Genomic DNA, 27902 nt, shown 5'->3' with positions numbered 1-27902 from the left:
CCAAAGCAAAAAAAAAAACCCAAAAACCAAAACAAAACAAAAAAACCAAGAAGAAAACCTTACAAAGTTAATAATGAGTTATTCCAGAATAATCTAAAATTRCTATGAATTATAATGATCTTAAAACATTTCCTGAACAGATTGTGCTGTAGTTTCAATTTCTTTGTGTTGTGGTTTACTTTTTATTTTTATGCGTTGGAGAACATTTTAGATTAAACTGATCTGTACAGCCTTTCCAAAGATGTTTAGAAATAAGTTTGGCTAAATGACTTAATATCCATGTATGGAAAATTGGTAAGTAAGAAGGCTGACAGAGGCCTTGAGAACCCAAGTAAAGGATAACACAGGACTGAGAGCACATAAATGCAAATCATGAGCCATCATTTATCCATCTCTGAAGGAATGTAACACACAGCWCAGGGCAGAACTGGTTTCTTGGCAAAAGGAAGAGAACAAAATGCATTTATCGAACACATGCAAAGCATCTCATTTACGCTGRAAGCACAAAAGGCATAACAAGAAGRAATATAAAAATAGTCYCASGCYTTGYAGGAGCAGGCACAAAGGAAGAATGAGGGAAGCAACGCTCCAGCACTGTCTCCCACCCTATTAAGGATCAATGCTACCACTTATCCTCAGCAGGTTCCTCTCACCTTCATTAAACAAAGACTGCTGATCTTGGTTTGCTGTTCAGCACAATTTGCTGCTGCAATCAGCAATTGTATTTATAGTGCTCTCTTTCACTGTATACATRGATCAAGTAAATTATGCTTTTAAAGGCTTGCACTCCAGCCTCCTTAAAGATCACTCTGATAAAGTGATTGATGCTGACCCAGAAAAGTCCTGGTTGCAATAAATTATTTAAATWCATTGTGCAATTACCAATACTTATCACAGCCATCAGAAATTACAATTCACAAATCAAAAAAATTGAAAATATTCTGCTAAGAAAAAGAAATTAGAGAAACAGAAAAAAATGTTAYTAATTATGATGTGTCTTAAGAGCCACTACATTTCTTGGTATCAGTTTCTCATGGTTCCTAGAAATACCCACACGAAGAAGCCACACTAATATCTTCAGGGAAAAAAAAAGGTGTTAAAATACCTATAACAATTAAAATGTGGCCAATATGTAAACACTTTAAACACCAAACCAAAATAAGACCTTGTGAGATTCTTGAGAACATAGAAAAAATGATGCAAAATGACACAACCATTCCCTGTGCTAAAAGGAATCTCAAAAACCTCCAAATATCACTCAAATACCATTTTATGATTGCAAATGACTGAGGCACACTGCAAACTCAATACTGGGATTTGAAAGACTGCTGGATGTCTCCAAGGTGATGTGGACAGAATCAGATTTTGTCATACTATGCAACAGCATGGGGGGAAAAGGCAAGTTAGTGGTGCATGAATCTGTCTAAGTGAATCGAAGGCAAAGCAGAGAAGCTGTCCTTTRCTTTGAAGCCCTCTTTGTCTTGTCCTTGATGGGAATATCCCATTCCCATCATAAAATGTAGAGGAATTAATACATTTGTTGTAGCAGTGGAGTCTTAAGTTGACTCTTGGAGGCCCTGAATATTTAGTCAAATAAATTTTGCATGTTTAAAACCTTCTACTTGAATCAGAAAGCCAACTCCTCTTTCATCTGGAATCAAACAGCATTTCCTGGTTGAACAGTTAACTGCCCATGACAGTCATTAAAATCGTCAAACTACACAGCTGAAGTAAGAAGAAAGTTGGTAAGGTGTACAGGATTGAAAAGATTGTTAATTTACAGACACGGACCAGCTGGTCTAAATTTTTTTCCGGAATATTGTTAATTAGGAAATATAAGCCACCTTAAAATACTTAGAGCCTTGCAATGATAAGAAGCGTGATTTTTGGAGACAGATGTGRATCATTTCCTGAAGATCACCACTGTCTGTATTTCCTCTTGCAAAATTAATCTTAAAAGGACTATAAGGATAAAGGAGAKTCATAAGGCAGAGGTGGGGAATGAGTTACAATAAATATGGTATTGATAAAGGAAACAGTGCCAGGAAAAAGAAACTGGTAAGGAAACCAAAGGTGAAAACCGAAATACATAAAACTTCAACACATTTGTATGGAATAGCAGACCAAATACAGAAACTAAGTCTCCAGGCATGAAAATGCTCTATGCTTAATTCCAAATACATGTATCTAAGGTGATACACTGATTTGGAATGGATTAAATACCAGAAAWAACAGACAAATCCCTTCAGTGACAAAAGCAGCTGGAAGGGTATGTTTGATCTGAATTTAACTCCAGAATTCCTATTCAAGGGAAGATTTTACCACTCATCTGCGAATGTTATGTAAGAAAAACACCCTGAATASATGTGCTCTTTATAGTAATGCATTCCAATATTGAAAGAAATTAATGTCCTCCAGGCTTGACCTGCMTGACTTAAGTTGTGATACACACATTAACCATTATACTGGGTAAATAATGCTGTAATAGTGCATCATCAATCTTTGAATGAAATAGTTTTCTGGTCAGATAGGTTTCACACTCCCAAATCAATTAAACAAACTTCTGTATTCTCTTACAATGGCAGGCACTACCACTGCTTAAATAATTTTAAATATCTGCAGTAAGAATGTAAAAGGTCTGTCCCGCTGAACACCATCCTGTGCAATTTTAACTTTTTTTTGCTATTAAGTTCTTTTAGCTGCAGGTGGTTTTATAATTAACACAATATTTTTATCAGTCCATAATAAAAACATAAGGAAAATTCTTATGGACTGCTAGCAGATCTCTTCAAAATTGTGCCTCCTTGTCTTTCTGTTTTATTCTTAGAATCATGAGAGTTGGTCAAGAAAGAAATGCCAAGCGCAGTTTAGTGCAATTAGGTTTAGAAATGGGGAGCTGGTGCTTCATGCTAACAGCTAGGTGGTCCACACAGCTCCTTTTTGGGTTATACCGGGCAAAAATAAGTGAGTAGAGGATGGATGGGTGGCAGTACACACGGTAGCAAGATAGATGGCACACCAGGAATGTGACTGGATTGTGGATTGAGATTGTAAAGGAATGCAGACATGGGGCAGGGAAGAAATCACCTTTTGAATTAATTTGGAATTAATTTGGTTCACGCAGATCAAAACTGTAGTAGTTTGTACCTTAGATACTTAAGTTATAAACTCACACAGACATTAAATCAAGTCTCCATACCTCATTATAATGCATGCTCAATGATTCCAGAATTCCTTTTAGTCCAGAAGGACCCTATATGGAAAAATGTACATCAGAAGGTCATTTWAATTTAACTAATTTTACTTTACATATCTGTATTTAAAGAGCAATGAGTATGTAAAAGAGCTTTGATTTTTATTTGAGTGTAYGGTAAATTATTTTCTGTAACTCCATTATTTCTTTTCTTCTGGCCCAGAGGAAGAAGAAAGTTAGTTTTTAAATCTCTGGTTTTTGAAAACCAGTGACTTAGTTCCAAGTGATTTGGTCTATCAGAGAAGGTAGTAGTAAAATCCATACCAATTTTAATACAGTCCCTTCTGGTATGAACAACATTCTTGTTCTGCAGCATTTTAAAACTCTTTCTGCTAACTCAAAGCACAAGTTCTGATGTAGAAGCAGTGGCTAATGTGAGTAAACAGATAGATTTTTAACTTGAGAGTACAGTAGCTGAAATTGAGGAATGCCAGAATTCTCCAGAATGTTAACTTCCTAGTTTTATTAGCATTGCAAGTTTGTATTAAACTGATACCTTTCATCAAGAAATTCAACAAACGAAAAAGGAACTTCCTGCTCAGATGAACACTCAAGACAGAGAGACTGAAAAATGTGCTGGGAAAACATTTTTGAACATTAAACCCCCCACTTTTAGACACAGTCTGCCAAAAAACATGCCCTAYATGACATTTTTTAAGTTTGATGGATACAGCAGGACACAAAGTACAGTCAAGGACATGCAAACTAAGACTCAATTAAATTTACAAATTTAATTGTAAATTTGTAATTACAAATTTAACTCTCTTTGAGTTGAAGCTTTCACATAATGCAATATGAACTACAGCTAGTCATGATGGCTGTAAAAAACAGTTGCCTGTATTAATAAGATTACAATATATTCATGTAAGTCATTTAACCTGATTGACCAGGGCACAAAAGCAACTCTCCTCCTCTGGGGCTTCTTATAATTACAGTTTACGCTCTGCAGCTTTTGTCTTAATGAAGACATTAGGAAAATTTGGAAGCCACATGAAACATCTCAGGTGTCTCACTGCCTCCTTCCTCCTGACATCAGAAGAGATACAAGGCCATAAARTTTTACATTCATGTTATTTGGAAGTGAATTGTCACTTCAAATTTATGTCAAAAATTAGATCAATAGAGTCATGATGTTTTCACTGAGATCTCACTCTACTCTGATTTCTGAAGTTAATGGCAGAACATTTACTTTGATATCCATATTAAAGCTAGCAATCCAGAACTGGGACTGAAGTGTGACTGCCTAGATGCCTCAACTTCAACACTGTAAATCTGCTGTGTTGATTCCTTGAACCCAGGATCCTTGCACAACTCTGAAATCCTGMAAGGAGTCAAAAATAACAACTCATTCTCCCTTTGCATTTGACACCTTGTTCCATGGCTCTTTTACTGTTTTTCCACGACTGAAACTGCTACAGTCACATAACCCAGGAAGAACTCAATGCTGTATCTGTCATCAAACACAAACTCTCAGATACTCTTTGAACATAAAATAAATATCTTTGACAGGATTTAAAGTGCATTGTACATGCCACAGCTTTGAAAAAGAGACATAACATTAAAAGGCCCCAGAATTGTGTCATGACTGAGACAGTCARAGAGAACTTTAGGCATTTGGGTTGCATTCTTGACTATGCCACAGCCCTTGTGTTACCAGTTTAGTACTTCTGTTTTCAAAAAATTGACATAAATTCAATAATTTTATCTTTCCTTCATTCTTTCAACAATAAAAAAACTAGTAAAACAAGTGTACAACAGAAAATATTTTTATTCAAGACTTTTTCTTTCCCTTAACCATAGTGTCTTTTCTTCCACAGYTTCACTGCACTAATTTAGTTGAACAATCCACTCTCAAGTCTCTACAAAGAAAGAACCAGCAGCATTGGTTCGAAAGTGGAGAAGCAATGAAATTAACAGCACTTGAAGAATTATTGTACCAGCAGTTTCTAGCTTGTGAATGAGAATTTTGCACATCTGCCACTTTGAAGCTCACTTGAGCGGGGTTTCCTTTTTCTTTTTTAATATCAAGTTGTATAATTGAGAGAAGTGAAGCACACAGAGAGTACAGTTGCATGAATAAGAAAAGAACTGAAAATGTGTCCTGATTGTTTTCCAAAATTGCAAACAGGTTTCAGATGTTATTTCYACAGACAAGGCGAATAGAAGGGAATAGAAACACAGGTGCTTTAAGGGAAATTGCTCCAAACTGTGAAATTACTGGGGTTTACAATATATTTTCCTCCCTTAACTTTTATAGTTCATCTGCATTTCTGTGAAGATGAGACTGTTGAAAAAGTCTAGCCAATCTCACAGTCCATGCATAAAATGGGTAACAAGTAAATTGCACTGTTTGAATCTCAAGAATGGGCCATTTCRGAGAACACAGCCTGCAAGTGACTCAGCGCTGTTACTTTATCCTTGTATTTCACATTGGTGCCTGCCCATTAAAATAAGACTYTGCTTTTCTGATTATTTTAATGCAAAACATCGTGAAACTCATCAGTGCACATGACCAATATCGTGTAACTATTGCAAAGTGCAAATGGAAAGAATGATGAAGGCGTGATGTCTGCCAYGACAGAATACAAGAAACAAAATTACATTTTGATATGGATAAAGAAAACTTAATGCATAGAAACAAGCAATATTTCCAACCTTTGCCAGCCATTCCCACACTATYATGTAAGCATTTCCAATATTCTTCTAAGAAGCCGATGAAAGTCCAGGAAAACCAGAAATGCTACTGACAATTTTAACTTATCATTGCTTTGATTTATTCTTTATTATAATTAAGTGATAACATTCACTCRCTTTCAAAATAGTGATAGAGAAATGACAGTATTTCCTGAGGCAGAGGAAATTAAATTTTCAAGGTGAAGTGCTGGCTATTTAAGATTACTAGTTTGGTGGCACTGACATATGTATTGAATCCCAAGACCAAAAGTGCATGCAATTAAATGAAGTTCAAGTGAACTTCTCTGCTGAGTCACGTGTAATACAGGCAAAAATGAAACCCTATTTTAGTTTAAAACTTTAAGGAGCAACACAAAGTTAATCTTCCAAGCAAAATACTTGAGAAGATAACAGATACAAAGTTGAGCCTCTTGCAAAGGTAAATGATAAACTGAATTATGAACTTCAAGGGGTATAGCAATTGTGAAATTAATCCATTACAACCATCCATGGTTGAAAACAATAGCTTAGCTTGGGATATATTGATTTAAGAGCATGAATAATTGTAATTATAGTTTACTACCCTGTGATTTAGCACACTCTGAGTTTCATTCCCACCTCTGCCACAGACAGGTTGAACAGGCAGTCCTTACATTTCTCACCTTTAGAAATCAGTGCTGACAACTGATTTCACTTCAGCCAGACAACAACTGGRCAAAAATCAGACTGACCTCAAAGAATTCAGTTATCCTGGTGCAAGTCTGTAGCACAACTCTAGCTTAGGACTCTTTTGATTTAAAAAAAGGGTAAATCACTAAAATGGGARCTATTGAGAAATGGAATTCCTCCAGTCATAACAGTTCCAGTAGAGACAGAGAAAATTCAGACAGAAACAATAAAGTTAACCCTCAATGGAGAGATGAGTATAACTACTTTTTCTGTYCTCTAGCCCACCTATGTAAATATATATACCTGATGATTTGTGCAAAGGTATAAATAAATMAATAAATAACMCTCCAACCTCAACAGTGACAGACATTRGTCAGCCATTTTCCTGGTAGAACAAACAGAAAAATAAATTATCTCATCTTAAGAGAACTCCACACAAAATGAGRCAGAAAGTAATTCTACAACCCAGGACAGAAAAGCACTTTGCCTAAGTGAAGAGTACAAAATTGGGCCTGTASCACCTTAGGCTGAGGATATCAAGGTGAGATACATTTCATACATTGTAGTGCAGGTGACAGAATCCTGAAAGAGACTGCCCWGAGAGGTGGTGGAGTTTTYCTTGCTGGAAGAATGATGCTGGAAGATGATACAAGAATCAACTGGACACAACCCTGAGCTTTCAGATGACCCTGCTTGAGCAGGGARGTTGTATCAGATAACCCACACAGACCCCTTCCAATCCTACTCATKCTGTGATTCTGWAATTCTGTAATTTKCTTTTAAAATAAAAAGTTGTGGTATCTAGAAAGTCAATGCATTATACATAATGCAAAACAAGCTGTGGTCTGCTGGGAACCCCTTCTCTGTTGCTGAATCCTACAGGCTTTTGTTAGCAGCTATGGCAGAAGAAAGCAATCAGCTCAGTTCTGAAGTCTGATCAAAATGCTGTTCTTACAACCTCATAGMATCCTATTATCATAGTAATTCTTTTTGTTTCATAAAATCAGCATTTCCATTTCAGTGAAGAGCCAWGCCGAGCAGGGYRACAGMRTATGAAAGASACAGTCTCTGTTTCAGAAGACTTTAGAAGAAAATGGAAGTAGGCAAATATATAAAATACATTTGAAGGGTACAGAGATCTTGATTTTACAATTACAATTTTCAGAATGCTTGTGAGAGCAAAGTGAATGTTGTGTTTAACAGAAGATTTTCACTGCTATCCAGGCACTTTAAAAGTGGAGAAAGGGTCAAAAAGCACTAGAGGGAGCTGCTGCTCCACTTGTGTTCTTGCGTTCAGCACAAATYGCTACGCACTGGATTGAGACAGGTGTGATCACACATCTCGGCTCTCCTGCGCTGAAATAACAGAACAGTACTCAAAACCAACATCAGACAGCAAGGATGAAACTGCGAATTCTGAACCAGAAGGGAMTCAAAGAACACTTTAAAAGTCTATAATATATAATAGACTTAAAGCAAATACTCAAAGGAGGAATACATTCTGTAGGTTTACAGAAATATTTTTTATAGCCGATCAATAAAAATCTTCATTGACTCCTTGCCTTTTGTGAGCACAGGATTTGCTCCAAAGGGAAAAAAAATGACATAAAAGAAAGGATAAGGGAAAAATGACACAAAAGAAAGGATATCTGGAAGAAATTTCATGGAAGTCCCACTTAAACTGAGCTGTTTCATTACCAGGTGCCAATCAATCTGTGTTTCTGACAGTGATACAGGTTTTTAACCGAAGCTGTGCAGATGATATTAAGGGACTAGAAATTCACTCCAAGCATTAATTTTACTAAAAGAAAATCCCAGAAATTAGGTTAGGAATAAAAAGAAAAGAGATGAGATCCTGAGAGAAGGTTAAAAAAGTCTTAAATGCTGCCATGACACAAGTTCATTTTTGACTGTTAGAAGGAGAATTTACAATCCTGGCACATGAAGGCACAGCATGCATGCTAACTGCAATTTTCGCAACTTCACATTTTTCCTTAATTTTATCCYTGGTCTTTCCCCAGAAAAATCCCTACGTGCACACACTGTTATTTGGACAGTCCTTCATAAAAAAAAAAACAAACAAAAAAACCCTGCATATTGTACCCTGTCCTGTACAACGTCTTCCTCAAAGAGGCAGAACTTTCCTTCTCGCAGTTTTTGCATTTTTTTTTTGCCAGTACTGAGCACTTAACTGTTCTAATATCTAAATTAAATACTTAACATCATGCCATAAACTGATAAACAAATTAGGTAAATTTATTCATTTCAAACACCTACTGTATGCTGTAGCCACCCTAACAACTAATGACTGAATCTTCTTTTTCTCAAAAACAAATTTCATCTTCTTTTGAAACATCAGTGAAAACCATTTATAGTGGAGAATCTAACTTTTATGTTTTCAGTCAGTCTGTTAACCACTTTATACCCTGTGTATGCCAAACTTGTGACAGCAACCACCCTGCAGGTGTGACTGTTTGCACTTTGGAAAGGCCAAAGCAAAGGCTAACAATGCACGAAGAAGCTGCCTGCTGTTAGGAGAGAAGGGTAACTGGAAGCACAGCAAAACTGAATATGGCTTGAGCCTTGAAAAGGAGAGGGGAATGATGGATCACCTTGAAGGTTTTCTTGGTGCACACAAACTGTGGCAATAGGAAATGGGAAATATGGGGATAGTGCCAATGCATGTTAGCAGGCATTACTGCTTTAGAGTGGGGCTTTTCTGTGTGTTCTCAGTGTTGGAAGAGGAACASGGGATGGTGGTATAGCTGTATCCAAAGAGGGGAGTGCACCAAKATAGTCACACCAGAAACAAATACTTTTAACCAATATTTAGGCTGTGGCTGCTTKAGGAATGCTTTTCTGTATGTAGTGCTAGGCTACAGTGCCCAATACAGAGCTCCTTGGAGTGATGTTGCCATGCTGACAAAGTTGAGCTTTCCACTTGCTGTAAGAAAATCTGAAACACGTCCCAGTAATAAAAGCGCAATTTAGCTTCCACTCAAGATTTCTGGTGTATCTGTCAAGGATCATACAGCTCCACAAGCCTGACCTGCCAGCAAATCTAGGATGGCAGAAATCTTTAACAGAGAAACAGCTTTTCACTGGCTCACAAAAAGCTAAGTAGACTAGGGCTAACACTGACCTCTGCTACAGTCTGCTTTTTTATCCTTTAAAGGTTATTTTTGGCACTTGCATTAAGGAAGATCCTGCATCACTCCTTTCCTCTGTTTGGCCTCCTCCAGTCTGCAGGACCATTTCAGTACTAGGACTGCAAAAGAACTCAAACAAGCAAGGCTGGTCAATATGACTACACCCAGGGGAGAAGAGTGAGAGGGAGGGATTTTTAACTGTTTGGTTTTACGCAGGATAAATTAATTCCATCATAAAATACTCTTTTTGAACACATTTTGAAAGAAAAAATATTTATGAAATTTATGCAGTTTTTGTTTTCGATGAGGGTAGATGACATCTGCTTCATTTTAGTCATTTTATCCCATGCAGCAGTGCATTATTCTGCTCTCTACATATAAGATGAGATTGAAGAATATGAATCACATGTTCAGATGCACAAACCACTAGCCTTTATCCATTTCAGGTAAGCAAAAGAAGGGATTATGAATTTTTTGTTTATATTAAGAATGTAAAGCAGCTGAGGTTTACTYAATCCAAAATGTTTTGTATTTGTGCATGACAGCATTTTTACAATAAACATATAGAGAGATTTTACAAATACAACCAAGTCTTTCTCTACCAAAAGAAGGCTGCATTCATTGAAGACTAATATACATCCATGCCTGACTTGAATTTTAAATCCTTTATCTTAAAAAAAAAAGAAGACGAAAAAGAAAATCCCAAACCTCTTAGATCTGAGCTAAACCCTTTAGTTCTTCATATTACAAATCCTTTCATAAAGTCATGTATTTCTTAATCTTTTTAATTCTTCAGTCAACTCATTTGAACTACAGCTGAATGCTCATTCCAGTGCTGGCTATAATCCTCTCCACCATTCAGACAGTTGGCACATGCTTCACACAGTCCTTCATCTTTCAAATTACCCCTCTGAGACAGAAATTATCCCTTCTTCTACAGAGCATCACGCATTTTGCAAAGGGAATGAATGCAAAGTATTCACAGCATACATGGCCAGTCTTTCTTTGAAATGCCAATTTCTGTTTCCTCTGCTGAAGTTTCCATCTTGTTTTTTCCCTCCTGTGTAGTCACACATACTTGTGGACGCAGCTTTTTTGTTTTTGTTGTATCAAAAGAGTACCAGTAGGCTGTTTGATACAGTAGAGTACACACAGATCAATTATTTGCAACTATAATTATGATCCAGTAACCTGCTATAAAAAAGCTAACAAAATCCGAGGACAGAGTGAAAATTTCCCATTCCCCTTGTTAGTTACTCACAGGAGGTCCTGGTGGCCCGGGTTTTCCTGGAAGGCCTGGTTTGCCTCTTCTCCCCTGGAAACAAAAAACATTTATAAATGCTGTGGTTAGGGCTTACTTGGAATAAGAATTTTAAGAAAAGATTTATTGCCTTACGTATTAGTAAAAAAAAAACCAAACAAAACAAAACACATCCAAAATGAATACTCTGTATCAGTCGCTGCAACACTATCTAATTTGAGTAGTTCTAGGATTGCCTTTAGTAGTTATGACAAACTTTATCTGCATCCCTGTAACATTTMTAGTCACATTTTAAAGCTTTGTCTCAAATGTCAGTGCACATTCATAAGCTATTAAAAAAGCACCTTGATGAGGTGCAAAGAAATTGTATTTRTCTGAATACACCAGAGCTTGGGATGCTAAGCTGTGCTCCAGCAGAAGGACTTTGGCAGCAGAAATCCGTACATATGTGCAATATAACCCAATTTACAAACACCCTTACCCTTCCCTGGGATGTGAGAACCAGCACAAAAGGCAGAGATTTATTTGCAAAAACAATCCACCTTCTTTGTGCAATTACTACCATCTGTGTATACATAATGCACATGCAAAACCATTTGCATTAAAACTTAAAGTCCATAAACGTCTACTTAAGGGAGACTTTCCACTCAGTTTCTAAAAAAAACATGCATATGTAACTATTACAATTTTTTAGTACAGAGTTTGCTTGAACAACTGTTTTCACACWAGCTTTTTTTTAGGAAAATAACCATAAAAATGTTAGTAATTTACATCTTTATTGTCAAGCTGAAATGTGATGCACATTTTTTAGAAACAACAGCTGAGAACAACTAATGTCTAGGTGCAAATGGTAAAGAAAAAAAAGTATTATATCCATTAAGAGCAAAGTCTTCCCTTGCATATGGCAAATGTAAATTAACATAAAGCATTAGGGGGATGTCCTGGTGAAAACTTGGCTTTAAAAGGGAAATAATTAAAATTCTTGCTGACAGCTCACAATTAACACAYAGGGATATTTCTGCAAGCTATGGTCCCTATTCTAAGTCTGTTTCTGTATTTTATCTAATAACAGTCTCACACAGACTGCAGAAGTAATCTCAGGAACAGTAAGTGAAATTCAGTTTTGCTATTTCCTGATGAGAGCCCCAATCTGTAGGAAAACACTCTCATGCTCTGCATTTCATTAATCTTCATCTATGCTGAGGCGAAGAAGATGATGAGAGAAAGGGTGGAAAATCCCTCTCCCTCACACCCTGCAGCTCTCCAGGGTAACCTCTTGCCTAGAAGCCACAAAAAGGTAGGTATTTAAAGCCCTTCAAGCTGAAGAACAATCAGAGCAAAGRCGGTGTGGATGTGTTTCAGCCACTGGGTTGTGCCACACAACCTTCACACTGCCACCACGCTTTTATCAATGCCCTCAGTCAGTCACTGTGTTTTAAGGGCAGCGTGAAACAAAACCACCTCAGCATATTTGGAGTGCCAAATTCCTGGGTCTTAACTAGCTGAGACATATGTTATGTGCTGAGCTGTTTAATCCCACCAGTACTTGCACATGCAGGGCTCGWACTGGGGCAGCTCAGGGTAAATTTTTAGAACCAAAATACAGTACCAGGTGCCCAGACTGGGCTCAGGGCTGTTCTGGCCTTACCACCCACCCCCAGCGTGTCCTCTGCAGCCCTGGGACCAGCTAGAGCTGGGAACCCCATCTGGGCTAAGGTGGAGCAGCTTCTGACTTKGGTCAGTGCAGTGAGAAATTGAGGAGATTGCCTGGCCTGACAGGGCACAGCACAGGGAAAGGCACACAGGCACAAGGAAAGGGGGCTGCAGGTAGCTACATCTACACCTTTGGGTTGACCTCCACTCTGGAAATACAGGTGGAAATATAATATTTCCTGCTTTTTTTTTTATTTATTTATTTTTTTTTTAAAGTAAACTTCCCTTAGAAAGTATGAAAAATAGATTGAGTGGTAATAATGGAATAAAGAGAAATTGCTCCATAAAATTTTAAAATAGTACCTCTGAGTTACAATGATCTACAGAGTTGACTTCTTGAAGCACCTTCCTTTTCCTGTTTGAACTTATTTAAAGTATCCTGAAGATGACACTTAAAATCATAGCAGTCTAAACAAAGTATCAAGGAAGTGTCAGGATGAAGAAGGCAGGGCTTTGACTGGCAGACACAACTGTGAACGAGGTGTTAATTACACAGGAAAACATGGAATATGTTGGGAAGGCAATTTTATCTCTGTTTACAAGACGAGCTAAAATGTGATTTATGACATAGCAAAGACAAAACTTGAACTTCCTGAAAAAACAGTTATAAAAAAAAAAGAAATTGCTGGTTGTTATTTTTCACTGTCATTTATTAATTACTAGAACACACACCCAGTGAAACACAGAAAAAACATTTGACCCACTTTTTATCAAATTATTATTTTTATCTAATTATTTTTATCTAATTATTTTTATCTAATTATTTTTATCTAATTATTAGTCATTATGCAATGTTGCATGTAAAACAACCACACAGATCAGTATGAGGCATAAGCTTTTTATAGAGTAATAAAAGTACTTTTTTTGCCTCCGAGAACCTTTATAAACTGTCTGGTATTTTAAATTTAATACAGAAATATATGAAAGGCCACTACCTATCAGCAATGCCTTTCAGATACAGAGCCTGCAATGTTAGGAATACCCAAGGCTCCACCCACTTGTCAGCACTACTGCTTCTCTAGGACTTCTCAGCATCAGCAGGGGAAAAATATATATATATATATATATATATATATATATATATATATAATGGCAACAGTGGAAGTAGAAAAAAAAATAGTTTTTATTTTTGTTTAGGGTAATTAAAACAATTAGAAGAATGTTTTTGACAAGCCCATTACGATGTTGCCGTGAGCAGACCCTGAGCCAGACCATGACTAAATATTTACAGTTTGATTTTGAGCCATGCTTCTGGCAAGAAAGAAGTGAAAAACATCTCAGTGTCCTCTCTGGTTCGCAGAGTGGGCTTAGCAGAGAGCCACAGCTCCCATCTCCTGCTCAGCAGAGGRTCCTGGCAGCAGGGAGAGATGGACTCAGTGCCACACTGCTGTGCAAAGGGCTTGCAGCCTGCACAGGAGCCATGTTACCTGTATTTAGCTGAGAYTACTGAGCAAATATTAAGGTCATAAAACCACTCAAAATAGAAATAAATATCCTGAGCATCACATCCTTCTTTTAACTAAATAAAAAATGCAATACAACCTAACACTAACTTAATAACTATATGTAGTGTCAACAAGTTGTTTGATGCTACTTAGAATATCTGATGACCAGAACAGTTGCTGGTTATCTCCTTTGTACTACACACATTTTTGCTGGCAATGAATGTGGTAAGTTTTCTAAATGTTACTGATATTGTATGCTGTCCCCTTGACTCCTGAAATGCCTGCCCCCCACTAATTGGTACAGCTGGCTACTTCCCTCTTTCCCAAAGGACAGGCTTGAGCTAGATCGTTCAAATAACCAATCATTCAAATAACAACTGCTTGGTTAGGGGCAAAAAGAGATAAAATACTAAAAATAAAGTAAATGAGAAATCATGTGCTTCAGGAAACCCAGCTGAGTGCCTAGCCGAAGTACATGGTCAGCTGCATTCCTTATTCCTCTCTTTCTTCACCCCCTTTGTAAATTGGAATGACTTGATGAGCTTTGGAAAGCTGCTGCTCCTTGCACAGGCTTTGTGCTCTGGTTCTGACTGCTGCCCCTGGGCACCGCTGCAGGTCCAACACACAGTGCAAGAATTAAAAAGCTGAATGGTAAACCCCTGCTGCATYGTGTCATATCCATCTATTCACATCCCTCTAACTTTAGAGGAGTAAGATCTCTAATCGTGGTGTTTAAAAATAAACCAAGGATTATTTAAGGATAAAATCAAGCAGTTACGTAGGAACGCTGGCATGATTTAGGGAATTAATAATTTAAAGAATCTACACTTGAGTATGAAGGAAAAAGTTCTTAGGATAAGCTCATGTGAATTTTCAAGGGAAAGTGCTAATTAGTGGTTCTTGAAACACATCATCACATTTCAAAACRGGAACTAGTTCTAGGGAAAGTAGAAATCCGGGCTTTAAAGTCTTAACTCCTGTAGTGTTGTGCAAGATTAATGAGGTTTATGCAATTTGTTTTCCAAGCTAATCTAAGATTCTCTTGGTTAATCCTCAAAACCAGAGTGACAAAGGCACAGACAAAACCAAAACAGGAGGTAGGTGGGGAGTAAAGACCCCAAATCTCAGAGTTCCCAACCGACAGCACCCTGGGTACCCAAATGGAGCCACACAAGTGGAGCTCTGGGCACTTAAGGATGTTTCTCCAGATGCCAAAGTTGCCCGAAGTTGCCAAACAAGTTCCAGTGCCTACACTAACTCAGATCATAGCAAGGGTTTGGATATTCTCTCCCCTAAATTGAAAATCTATGTTGCAGACAATGAAACCTTTTTAACTTCRGTAATACAGTGTTAGGACTTGAATGTGCAATTCATTCTTCAATCGTATTAACTTTGGCCTTGAGGACATATTATGGTAACCATTATATTCTAAATTAACCTCTGTATTAATGTTAAACCTGAACAAAATGACAAAAGGAAATAAGGCCAGAAGGCAAGAAATTAAGCAGTTTGCAGAAATCAAGTGCAAGTCTGTTCCTCATATCCCACTAAAGCCTTTCACAGAAACACGGCTCACAGAAGAATGGAGCACACAGAGCCTAATCCCCTGTTTTGGGAGAAAAGTCAGTAGGGAGCTCCTCACTAATGCAGTAGCACTCCTGCATTCCATCTTGGGTTTCCAAAACCATTTTAGGAATTATTTACAAAATCTCTAGTTTCTTCATTGTGAAACTAATACAATGCTAAAAGGGAACGYCTAGCCAGACTACAGAAAATTCAAATGCATTTAACAAACAAACAAACAAAAAATCCTTTAAACAGGCATAGCAATGTTAAGAAGTCAAATGCCACAACCTATTTTGCCAACAAATCACAGTTATGGACAAAATCCATCAAAATTTTTCAAGTATATCCATAAAAGCCCAATTTTAAATCATAATAATTGAAAGAAATAGTTTTCAACTATATTTAGATAGTTTATACCTTAATTTTTAATTATGAAATATAAGTTCTTTTTCTCTAAGGTTTCTATACCCTTTGCTAAAATACATTGAAAGAAATAACAATAGAATATTTGGAAGAGCACCTGAAAATTCTAAATGAGCCTCTTAAAAGTCAAGCCATTTCTGCTATTACATTAAAAGTTAGATTTTAATCTCTTCAGTGGAAATTAACAGGGGAAAACCCAGAATTTTTATAACTGACAAATCTCTTTTTAGCATTCTAAATCACAACCTTTTCATTCAATTTTTAAATACCACCATGGGAAAAATAAATATTTTTAAGCTGTACCCTATTTTACTGAATAGATACTTCAAGGTATAGACATTGTGGGAGAAAAACTGTTTTACATTAAGAATTTTTGGACGCTTAAATGTCAGAGCAAAGGAACATACAGAATTCTAACTTCTAGATTAAATCAGATYGGAGCTTTGCATGCCTAAAAACAACTTACACCAAAGTCAAGAAGGACTGAGAAGATTAAAAGAGATTCCAAAACTCCAGAGCTTTAGCTGTGAAGAAAATGTTTTGCATTGTGCCAGGAGGCTGACCTGCAATGCAGACATTATCACTGCTCTGTAAAGTTTGTTTTACAATTGGTTAAGTACAACATTTGCTCACTGAACTAGAAAACAAGTTATGTCAGAGAAATATTTAAGTTYGATAAATCAGATAAATGAATAATTCAGATAAAACTGAAGTAATTTTGATATCACTCTAAATAATTATGTTAAGAAAATCTAACAGCTCTCYATCCATTTATTTATGAAGATTTTACACTCTGTCATAATAACTTTATTCATGCTTGATTAGGAAAACTTGAAATCTGAGAGAGTAAACTGATTGTTAACATAAGGCCAAAAAAGTTGCAATTCCACAAGGTCCCTTCAAAGGTGTAATTTTAGTGAAATCAATGCTGAAATGCTAGATTTGACAACAGACTCTCAATTTTATGAGGTGTTTAATTTATTGCTAAGATAATGCTAAAATAACTTCCTCTTAAGTGAAGTATTTGGTATTATAAACACATCTATTGGAAATAAGGAAGTTATTTCAAAAATATTTACTTCAGGACACCTGCAACATCCCAAGGAATACGGAGTCAAGAATACAGATGTGATGTTGTAGAAAGATTTGTAAATACTTGAACTCAATTCACCACTGGAGCCAGAAAAACTACCATGATGGAAAAATGATCTGTTTAAATACATGTAAGAGATTTAAAAAAAAAAAAATCGTATTAATCCACAAAAATGAGRTTGTTGGCAGCTCTGCAGAGAATAAGCTAGAGCTAGTCAAACAAAAACCACAGAATTGTCTGGATTGGAGGGAACTCTTGAGCTCACTTAGTATAATCCCTGTCCTCAAGCAGGATCAACTGTCCAGCACTGGGTCTACTTAGCTTCTGAATATCACCACAGATGGACACTCCATAAATTCTCCCGGAAACCTGCATCACTATTTGATGAACTTCACAATAAGAAAGTGCTTTCTTGTGTTCAGACAGAATTTTCTGGGCCGGGGTGGGGGGGGGGTGTGTTGTTTTGGTTTTGTTTTTTTTTAAATTTTTTTGCTCATTGCCGCTCGTCCTGTCACCAACTACTACGGAGGAGAATGTGTCTCCCTCTCCTTATTCCCTCGCATCAGGAATTTACACAGAGGGATTAGATTCCCACTGRGCTTTCTCCAGGCTGAAGAGTCCCAGCTCTCTCAGTCCCTCCTTTCAACTAAGTGTCTCCAGTGGCACTTTGTGGCTCTGTGCTAGACCCCCCCAGGATGTCTCTCTTTCATGAGCTGGTTCCCTGACCTGATGGCAATGCTCTCTCAAATGCAAGCCAGGATATTGCTGGCCTTTTTTATGCCACAAGGATGTGCTGCTGGCTCATGGTCTGCTTTTTGTCCAAATCGTTCTACACAAAGCATTCTTCCAGACAGTTTGTTTCCAGTGTATGCTGACACCTGGGGTTATTCCTCCCTAGGTGCTGAATTTTGTATTTGCCCTTGTTGCATTTCACGTGGTTTCTCCTGTCCCAGTTCTCTGCTACATTCTGTCCCATTTTCTACGCTGTTAAGGAGGACACTGGACAGTTTTGGCCCCAGCAGTAGCCCTGGGATACAACTCCTGTCTCCACCTGGACATTGTGCCACTACAGACAAATCTCTGGACCTTGTTCTTCAGGTGGTTTTCAATCCACCTCACTATCCACCCATCTAACCCGCCCTTTGTCWGCTTGTCTACAAAGACAAAATTATGGGAGACAAAGTCAAAGGCTTTGCTAAAGCWGAGGCTGACATCCCCTGCTCACTTCATCCACCTAGCTACTCACATCATAGCAGAAAGCAGTGTATTTGATCAAGCAAGATTTCCCTTTCCTGAGTCCATGCAGACCATCCCAATCACCTTCTTGTCCTCCACGTGCTTGGAAACAGTTTCCAGGAAGATTTCCTGTTTCACATTCCCAGGGATTGAGGTGAAGCCTATTGGCCTTTAGTTCCCTGCACTTTTCTTTGTGATGACAGAAGTGATATTTGCTCTTTTCCAATCTCCAGGAGCCTCTCTCAGTCACCAAGACCATTCAAAACAACCAAGGGAGGATTGTAATGTGTGGAGCCCCATGGACACAGACAGCTGTGTTCTCTATCTGGGTRCAAAAGTCTGACAGCAAACAAGTGTCAGTGCTCCTTCAGCAGCACTTGGGTCCTGCCTTGTGACCACCATCTCAAGAAAGTTTGCTGGCCTCTTCTCTGTGCCCTCCTGCACGAGCTGCTGTGCCACCTGCTGCATCCACTGCCACTCGTGCCACTGCTCCAGAGGCTGCTCTGTCACAGTCCCCATCCCTGCACGGGTCACAGGGGTGCCTGACCCTCCCTGCTCACAAGGAACAAGGGCTGCAGGCACCCGCTGCTCAAAAACAGTGATGGAGTTTGGTRAGAGCTGCTAGAGCTACCCTCACCTTACCCTTACCTGGAAACCACAGAGGCTTCCCAAAAGCACCCAAATCCTAGCAAAAGTGCCCAGGAGCTTAAGAAGGCATCAAGAGAATTGTAAAGGAGCAGAAACTGCTGCAMAAACTGCTGGGCATTTTAGCTGCATGCTGGGCYTGGCTCTTCCACAGGCCAGCTGAAAATGAAAAATGACCCTGTCTAGATTTCATAGAATAGCTGCCTAGCAAAATTGCCTTGATCCTTCACATGAAGAAAATTTCTGGAATCCAGTATTTTAAAATATGTCATATTTTAAAAATGGAATAATTTTCAGAAAAAGCAATATCTGTAAGTATGCATCAGGTTCAGGGAAAATCTAATGGCTGCTAAAAAGATATCCAGCTGGAATTAAACATTGTGAGACATTTGGAATTTTATGTTGGAAATATAAACTTCACTGCATAGYAAAGGCAGAGTCTGGAAAAATCCATCCAGCCTGTAAACTATAGGTAGTAGAAATTTTTACAAATACACAGCAACATGATAAAATTATTTGAAGACTTTAGAAATTTTTTGCATGGGAGCTGAAGGCTCCTAGTTGAGTATTTTCAAAAAATTAATGAAATAGTGATTTGATTATAGAGAAAAAAAATCTAAATACCATTCTAATATAAAGAAGGCATTAAAAAAATCAGTTGTTGGAGGGTAGTGGAGGATTAGCTACATTCTCAGTGTAGGCAATACATATACAAAATGCATATTTTGAAATGTGGGATTGACAGGAAATACTGGAAGAAAGAAATCAAGAAGATGTACAAAGAATCTGTCATTGATGCTCTTTCAAGTGGAAACTGGACTTMTGCAAAAGATGTGCTCACCTAGAAAGAGCAGGATTGTTGAGAAAAATAATAGTTCTGCATAACACAGGGATCTATGAAGATGGCACAGGTGCCCAGTGTGGTTTAAATTCCATGCAATGCTAGGTTAGTACCTGATCTTAATATTTCTTGTGAGTCAGTAATATCGGAACAGGGACTTTTCTGAGCAATGTGCAATAACCTTCTGAAGCTCCTGATGTCATTCTGAGCACTTGTGCAATAGGATCAAGTTGCTGCAGCAGTAACATGCCTGACTGGAGCCAATGTGATGGACCCTGAACTATGGATGGACGCAGTTCCTGCCCACAGAGTTGTCTAGAATTTCTCATGCAGGAATGAGAAGCTGTTTCTGGCCCACTTCTTTCAGTGACCAGAACTAAAACCAGAAGCTCCCACTGAGCAAGGTCTCATGTCTAACAAACCACTTCAATCAGGATAAAAAACCCGAAAACGTTATACAAAGTCACTACTTTCAGAGCAAGAGGAAACACTGACCTTTTAAAAGAGCAAATGCTTAAGGGCTCCTTGAGCCCACAGGAAAGCCCAAGAGCTCAGCATTGACTAACAGATGTGAATGGCAGGGGGTATCTTGGCCAAGGAGAAACATAAGGGCACTACAAGCTCATAGTATCTTCAGCGAACAAGGTCAAATTTTCTATCACAATACAGATGCCCTTTAAATGAGAATTATATAAGTCACAGGTTGACTGAAGAATCCGAAATAAGTTCACTGTGTGTTCTCGGAATATGGCCAAGTTGTAATATAAACCAATACTCTTGATAAACGCTAGACTATTGATCTATTTTCTTATTCAGAAAAGGAGTATTTATGCATTTTGCTACTAGAGCAGTATGGGAGAAACAAAATGCTTACGAATCCAATTTTTATTTATCATCACACTAACTGTTCTCCATGACTCCATTACTTCAACTTTTTAGCAAGTTCACAATTTTCTCTTAAAGAGAGCCAAAAAATATAACATGCATCCTGACACAGGGTCCTTTAATGCTGCACAAAACCAGTCAAAGAACTCTAAGGGCTTCATTTCTCTCCTTCTGAATGATCTCCCCACACTACATTTCTGTAAACTCATCATACTAGTATACCACTTTCTGCAGACCTGTTTACTCTTTAGGACATCTGAAAGGCATCAGGGAGACCAACTAAGAAAATATTTCTCTCACTTCTGCCATCAATTTCCATTGCTGACCATCATTTAAAACAAGTAAGAACTTAAACTGCTCTTTGATGCAGGAGCAAGATTATAACCCAGGGTGATCATACAGCAGTAATACATCAGATCACCAAGACACATAAAATGACATAATCAGTATTTTAATAACCATGCACCACATAACTCTTATCTACAGTGCATCTATCAGACAAAAGCTGTTACCACTTTATTACAAAAAAGGTATTGATCCCCCTTTCATTTGAAATAAATAAACCACTGACATCATCTAATTAAGTGGTGATGTAAATTTGCTTTTCTAAACCTATTTGATGTATATGTCAGTAGGCATTTTAAGGTTGACGTAACTTTCGACTCAAAAACTACAGTTAGTTATCTTTATGTTTATTATAACTACATGTATTCTATTTCCATATTAATTATTATATGTATTTTTATGATCTAATTTTTAATGCGGATTACTCCTGTAAGGTGAAAGAAATACTAATACTCAGACTTATTCCKCTTAATAGGGGTATAATTTTCCTAGTTCCCTCTTTAGTGAATGCAGGGAGATGGGTACCTGCTCTGGGACAGGGCACTTTTGGTATTTCTTAGTTGTTCTAATATTAAACCCTTATCTGGATTGATGCAATACAACCTCACTTAAAACCCTCTGAAAATTAAAATGCATGCTGTTTTCCTTACCTTTCTATTCATTTTCTGTTACCATTTACCTGTTACTAGCTCTTACATGAACCTTTTATGTTTCTTCAATTACCCCCTTAACACTCTCCTTAATTCTCTCCAGTTCTTTACATCTTGCTTCAACGTGTMTTATGAGGTCTGTAGGTTACACACTTCATGATTCCCCTCTCAACTCCTCACTAACCTAAGACCAATTTTCAAAGGAGTTGAACACTTAAAAATGTTCCTAAGTGGAAATTAAAATTTTGAATATAGCAAGTACAGCATGAATGGAAATTAGTAAAAAAAAAAAAAAAAAAAAAAAAAAAAAAAAAAAAAAAAAAAAAAAAAAAAAAAAAAAAAAAAAAAAAAAAAAAAAAGTTGATGTTCTCAAAGTGTGGCATCCAAACTGAACAGATACTCTCAGGTGTTTCTGAAGTGGCTTCTTTTTCCCTAATATGTTACAGTTCCAGTCTTCAGAATGGACACAATATCAATTTCAGGTCTGAATAATACTTGGAGAAAAAAATATTAGCTGGCTACACACTCAATAACATGCTTTAATCTTCAAAAGACAGCCCATGAGAAATGCAGTAACTTCGTATAATGTGAAAGAATTGGAGGATCTGYTGGAAGTTGAACAGAGGAACACGACATCTATAATTGAATAAAAAGGAGCATTTAATAGCCATTAGATGTGCACTGTCCTGTTTGTCATTAAACAGAGCAGAGATCTTGTTACAAATGGTATGTTATTGTGTAATTAAATGTATTGGAAATGGAAAAGCACATGGGAGTTGAATTAAGAGTGCCAACAATGTTGTTAATGGCTGGGCGGGAGCAGCCAGAGAAGGAGCATTGTTGTGAGCATCTCACTGGCAGAGAGATAAAGACAGATGCTGAGGCTCCACCGCCTGCTGCTCCCCTTGTTTGGCTGAAGGCAGCTGCGTGCATGGCGAGATTACAAAACCATCAGCGCTCCTGTTTTTAGAGATGCTGCAGTGTGACAGCAGCTCAGTTTTATGAGTGAGCAGGAAAACGCCTRTGATGAGTGTATCAACCCACAAATTTCTACCGCGAAATGGAAAAAAATTAAGAAGTGTTTCCAAATCCATTTATCCACCATTAAATATAATACAGTGTGTTAACTGAATTTTTCCATGAAAAAATGAAGATGTTCCAAGAGTGAAGTTTCTGACACACAGGAATAGTTATGGCTGTTCCTAAAGGAGAAGTATGTATTTTTTGCAGATTCAATACTCCACAGAAAAATTCTAAAATATGATAAAACTGGATACAGATATCTTTTCATGGTATCCTGTATATTTAATTGCATAACTGTAACAGTCATGGTAATTATAAAATCCTTCATAAGGATGTTAATATGGCAGTAAATATGCTTTAATAACATACTCATCACACAATTTTGGATTCTCCATTACTACCCTGACTTTTTCTGAACAAGTTCTCAATCCTTAATGAGAGACCTAAATAAACTCAGCTTTCATATCTTCATGTTCAATTTAAACAGAATTTAGTACTGTTTTCAAAACTTACAGACCAACATTAAACAYAGCTTTGGGGCCTAGGCATCATTACTCACTAGTCTTCTGTTAGTTTTAATACTATATTGGAATAATTAAATTAGCCTTTAAAAATTCACTGTAGTTTACTGAGATCAATGATGAGAAACACTAAATCCTTTTACTTCAGATATTTAAATTGAGATACTGAATATCAAGGTGCCTAAATAAAACAAGAATTATTATTGAGACACAACCGCAAAACTGAAAACTGGACATACGCTTAACTCATAAAAATATTTAAATCCTAAAGTCTTAATATCTTCCCTAACTTTTAGGAACATACTAGATCATAAATTTACAAAACTTCATTAATTTTTGCAATCATGCAATCATAAACATTTGTTATTTGTTCTAATGTATTATCAAATTCCATAAGTCAGGGCAAATAAGAACAGAACATGGAGAAACCAGTTAGCCAATTACTTACTTATATTAAAATTCTGAATAACCAAAGGTTTATTTCTTATATTTGGCATATTCTTCCCCCCCAATCCCCTTTACTGTATCATATGCTTTTATGTTAGGCACTGACACTTGCATAATGGCATCTAAAATACCTGGGTCAATAGTACTGGTTTCTGTTAATATTTAGACAATAACCCTAAATTCGTATTTTTATATACGTTRGATGTTGTAAGGTATAGTTCATCCGTGCTAAAAAATGAAAACTGCAAAGTTTATTCCACTTAAAACTACAGCAGAAACAGACCGCACTAACACAATATAATACATCTGTGCTGCCAGTCATTAAAACACTTTAGATGGTTGAAATTGTTAAATCTCCTTCAACTGAGGAGAAACCTCAAGTGTCAAGGCTCAGTTTGTTGTCAGCATGCTTCATACTCAGCTGCTACCTTCCCATTTTTTATTAGTGCTTAGGCAGAAGTTGCACATCAAGCTGTTAGCACACTCAGCAGTTGTTCACCAAGTTTACTCACCCTTTGACCTTCTTTGCCAGGTGGACCTTGGGGACCCTCCAGCAGACCCTGAAAATACAAACATTAAACAATTATAACATTCAGTGCTATTTTCATCCTCARTTTTTCTATAGGAGTAAGACTAATCCAGAGATCCAGATGGCAAGACAAGGAATTTATTTCTAATAATAAAAATTGGTTATTCACCACTATTCATTCATTGTCAAATTAAGGTGCAAGAAAAAGTGCAAACAGTAATTATTAATCACATTCCATCATATAAAGGCTGAATCCTTTGAAACAGAAGAGGTAAGTCAGAACTAATTAAGCATACTTATATTCAACTGCAATACAAAAAGTGATTTATCTTGTTAAGTTAGGATGCCATAAAAAATGAAAAAAAGTTATTTTAAATGAAAGACAACTTACTCTACAACTCAAATTCAAATATAGACACTGAAGGGGGAGGGRAAGGCAGGGAAATGGAACTAAATATAGCAGAAGGCCTTATGCTTGCTTTATCCTAAAAATCAACCCTGTGCTGCTTCCTCTGCAGGTCTGGCTTGGTTTTTCAAAACACTTCAGTCCCTTTTCTCTCTGTCCCCTGACCAGACACAGGAGCTTTTGAGTGTTTTGAATATATCCTTGACTTGTGAGCCTTCCTTCGGAACTCAGTGCAAGGATCTGCCTTTTTCAGTCACAGACCAAATCACAGATCAGGCCTGGTGCTTTGGGGCTTTAATTTTATATCTGATTAATGTACAATATAATAATAAAGCCTTCAAATAACATCTCAGAACAACTTAGAACAGTCATTCCCCCCACTCCCTCTTTACTTCATGAGTCACCTTGGAAAACAATTTAAAAAAATTACTCTGTGGAAGCAATCCAATTTCCATTATAGCAACAAGAAATGTGAAATCTGTTTCAATGTAATCAGCAAAGAATATGTAACAGTTCTGCTTTGTGTAATTAAAATGTCTTACATGTTATATTGCATATGCTTACAGGATGTCACAAAATTAAAGAACTTGCATTTTGTTTATTTAAGAATTTGAAATATTAAAATATTAAAATCTTTAAAATTACTCAGACTCATGTATTGCTTCAGCTTGAGTTATATCTTCGGTCAAAATCAAACTTGTAATTTAGAATCAATTACATGTATTTATTAGCCCAATAAGGGTGAACTGAGGCCCCAACAATCATGATTTTTAAAAGTACCTAGATTTCTAGAAATGAATTTAAGAAGTTCATTTATGATCTCTAATTCCCAAGATAAACTTAAGAAAGTAAGTAGGCATTCCAAAGCTACTAGCTCAGATATCTTCTGTAATGTTTTAAGTCGATTAAAATGTAGTCTGACTTCAATTTCAAAAAGATGCAGTCACTTCAAGAGCTTTTCCACTCCTGTCATTTCCACACTTTCARACACTGAAGCTAAAATTATATCTCAGACAGTATTTCACTACAGGGTGTTTCTCCTATTATTTCAATTTATAATGTAAAGAGGATAAAGTTTAGGATTTTTTGCAAAGTTTATGCACACCATTTCCATCTTTCACCGYAAGTTTATGGAACTAAAATATGCATGAGAATGTTGTGTCCAGCAAATAACATCACGGTAAGTTAATTACGTGCAAGCTATGTAGCTTATACGTACAAAACCCCATACAGCAGTATGTCAGTGTGACCTCTGCAAAGCTTCTTCACTTTCTCATCAAGGTAGTGTGGAACTTGCAGAGTGTTCTGTCTAACTGTGAGCAATGTTCTAATTAGGTAAAGAAACTCTGGGAATTCAGGAAGCGGTGGAATTTTGTTTTGTTAATCTTTCATTTTAGTGACAACTTTATGCAGATGAATGAGATGAAAACCCGTAATGTCTGTTTTATGGGGGAGGAAATACTTAGCTTCACATATCTGTACAATAAGGCTCCAAGGGGACAAGAATTACACAAGAATGTAACTGCACAATAGTGATAATTAATAGCCAACATTTTTATCCAACAAGTACTTTCATTCTTTTACTTCTCTCTGAAATATTATTGTCAAGAAAAAGGAACTAGATAAGGAGATTTATCTTCAAGGAAAGGGAGGAGAGCTGTGTACAATTGGTGGCCAGGCAGGGAGGACTCCCCTGTACAAGGAGCCACATCCTGATATTGTAACTGATGTAAAAGTTCACACCAGCTTCAGTGGGATCTTTGGCTTAAAAAGTGATAGGACAACATGGGCCATGGCTAACAGCTCTAAAACTGGACTAACGTGGCCAAAGTAACAACTTAGCAATGCTATCTCTGCTCAACACTCACTGAAAGAGAGCCTGGAAAAATAACTGCAGAAGAAACCTGCAGGAGAAATCAAAAAGAAACCTTCTGCAGTGAATTCTGTTCAAACACATGAATAAAACATCTATCACTGAACTCCTATAGTATTTGGCAACAAATAGAAATACATGTTTGTAGGAAGGCAGACTAAAGTATCTAGTAAGGTCTCATTCCTATTTAATTTCTGGAGATCTTCCTTTGGAGATGAAAGATCAGATTTGACTCCCTCAAACCATGGATAGCACAGTTGGTCAGAGGAGCCAACCACTGCAGATAAAGTGCTAGAATATAGACTGAATACACTATTTATATCTATCTGTGGTAGATGGGATATGCTGGGGATTGTGTTCAAAGCATTTATGTCAGAAGGCACTCTATTCCACATGTACAATCTCCCCAGGAAAACAACATCCAAAGCAATTAAAATCATAGACACGATGGCTTGGGTTGGAAGGGACCTTTAAAGGTCATTTAGTCCAACCCTCCTGCAAAGAGCAGGATTATCTTCAACTAGATCAGRTTTCTCAAAGASCCATCCAACCTGGATGTGAATGTTTGCAGGGAAGGGGCAGCACCCACCAGCTCTATGGGCAATCTGCTGCAGTGTTTTACCACCCTTGTTGTAAAAAAACTTCTTTATCATATCTAACCTCCTTCAATTTAATACCCCCTGCAGTTTCATCCCCTGTCCTACCTCAACAGGCTCAGCTGAAGTCTGTCCCCACCTTTACCCTTCAGATATTGAAAGGCAGTTGAAAACATTCACTGTGTGCCACTGTCACTCAGATACTCTAGAACTGTCAAGAGCATGGGTATGGCAATGAGCAAAAGAAAATATCAGAACTGCACAAGGCATTGTGAGGTACAAAACCAGCTGATTCGTGTGACATCTGGCTGGCAGGAAAATATGATGCATCCTTCGAGGTGACCTAACATGGGATTTTCCTGACTCTACTAGGCCACCTTTGAGGCTGGAAGGTGGTAGCCTTCTACCTGCTTCATGGAGCAGCGAATTAAAATAACTTGGACAGTCTATAAAGCTGGTTCCTGTCATGGACCAAGCAACTCCCTTGGAGTTACGTACCTGAAAAAGCTTGAGAACCGTGATGTGTAAATGTCTCAAACATTACCATATAACTTGGGTAAAATAAAAGTCAGTGAACTGGAGATGCTCTTAAGTGCATCTGAAACCTAGCAACTCTATCACAGTAACTGAGGATGGCTATGAAGAGACATGAAACATGGG

The 27902-nt window shown here is 37.3% G+C and overlaps 1 protein-coding gene across 1 annotated transcript in view; it reads right to left on the bottom strand.

Annotated features, from left to right (window-relative positions):
• Positions 1–27902, bottom strand: part of COL19A1 (collagen type XIX alpha 1 chain) — a 172946-nt gene that overhangs the window by 44264 nt on the left and 100780 nt on the right. Inside the window, exons 15-17 of the mRNA XM_057368851.1 lie at positions 24351–24398; positions 11006–11059; positions 3200–3253 (exon numbers count right to left, since the gene is read on the bottom strand). Of these exons, the coding sequence (XP_057224834.1) occupies positions 3200–3253; positions 11006–11059; positions 24351–24398 (156 nt within the window). The remainder of the gene's footprint in view (positions 1–3199; positions 3254–11005; positions 11060–24350; positions 24399–27902) is intronic.

This window comes from Malurus melanocephalus, unplaced genomic scaffold (assembly GCF_030028575.1).
Source record: "Malurus melanocephalus ecotype Western Australia unplaced genomic scaffold, MMel_1.1 scaffold_4, whole genome shotgun sequence".
Taxonomy (NCBI): Eukaryota; Metazoa; Chordata; class Aves; order Passeriformes; family Maluridae; genus Malurus; species Malurus melanocephalus.
Note: the sequence above shows the minus strand (reverse complement) of the source record. Positions and strands in the feature narration are given on the sequence as shown.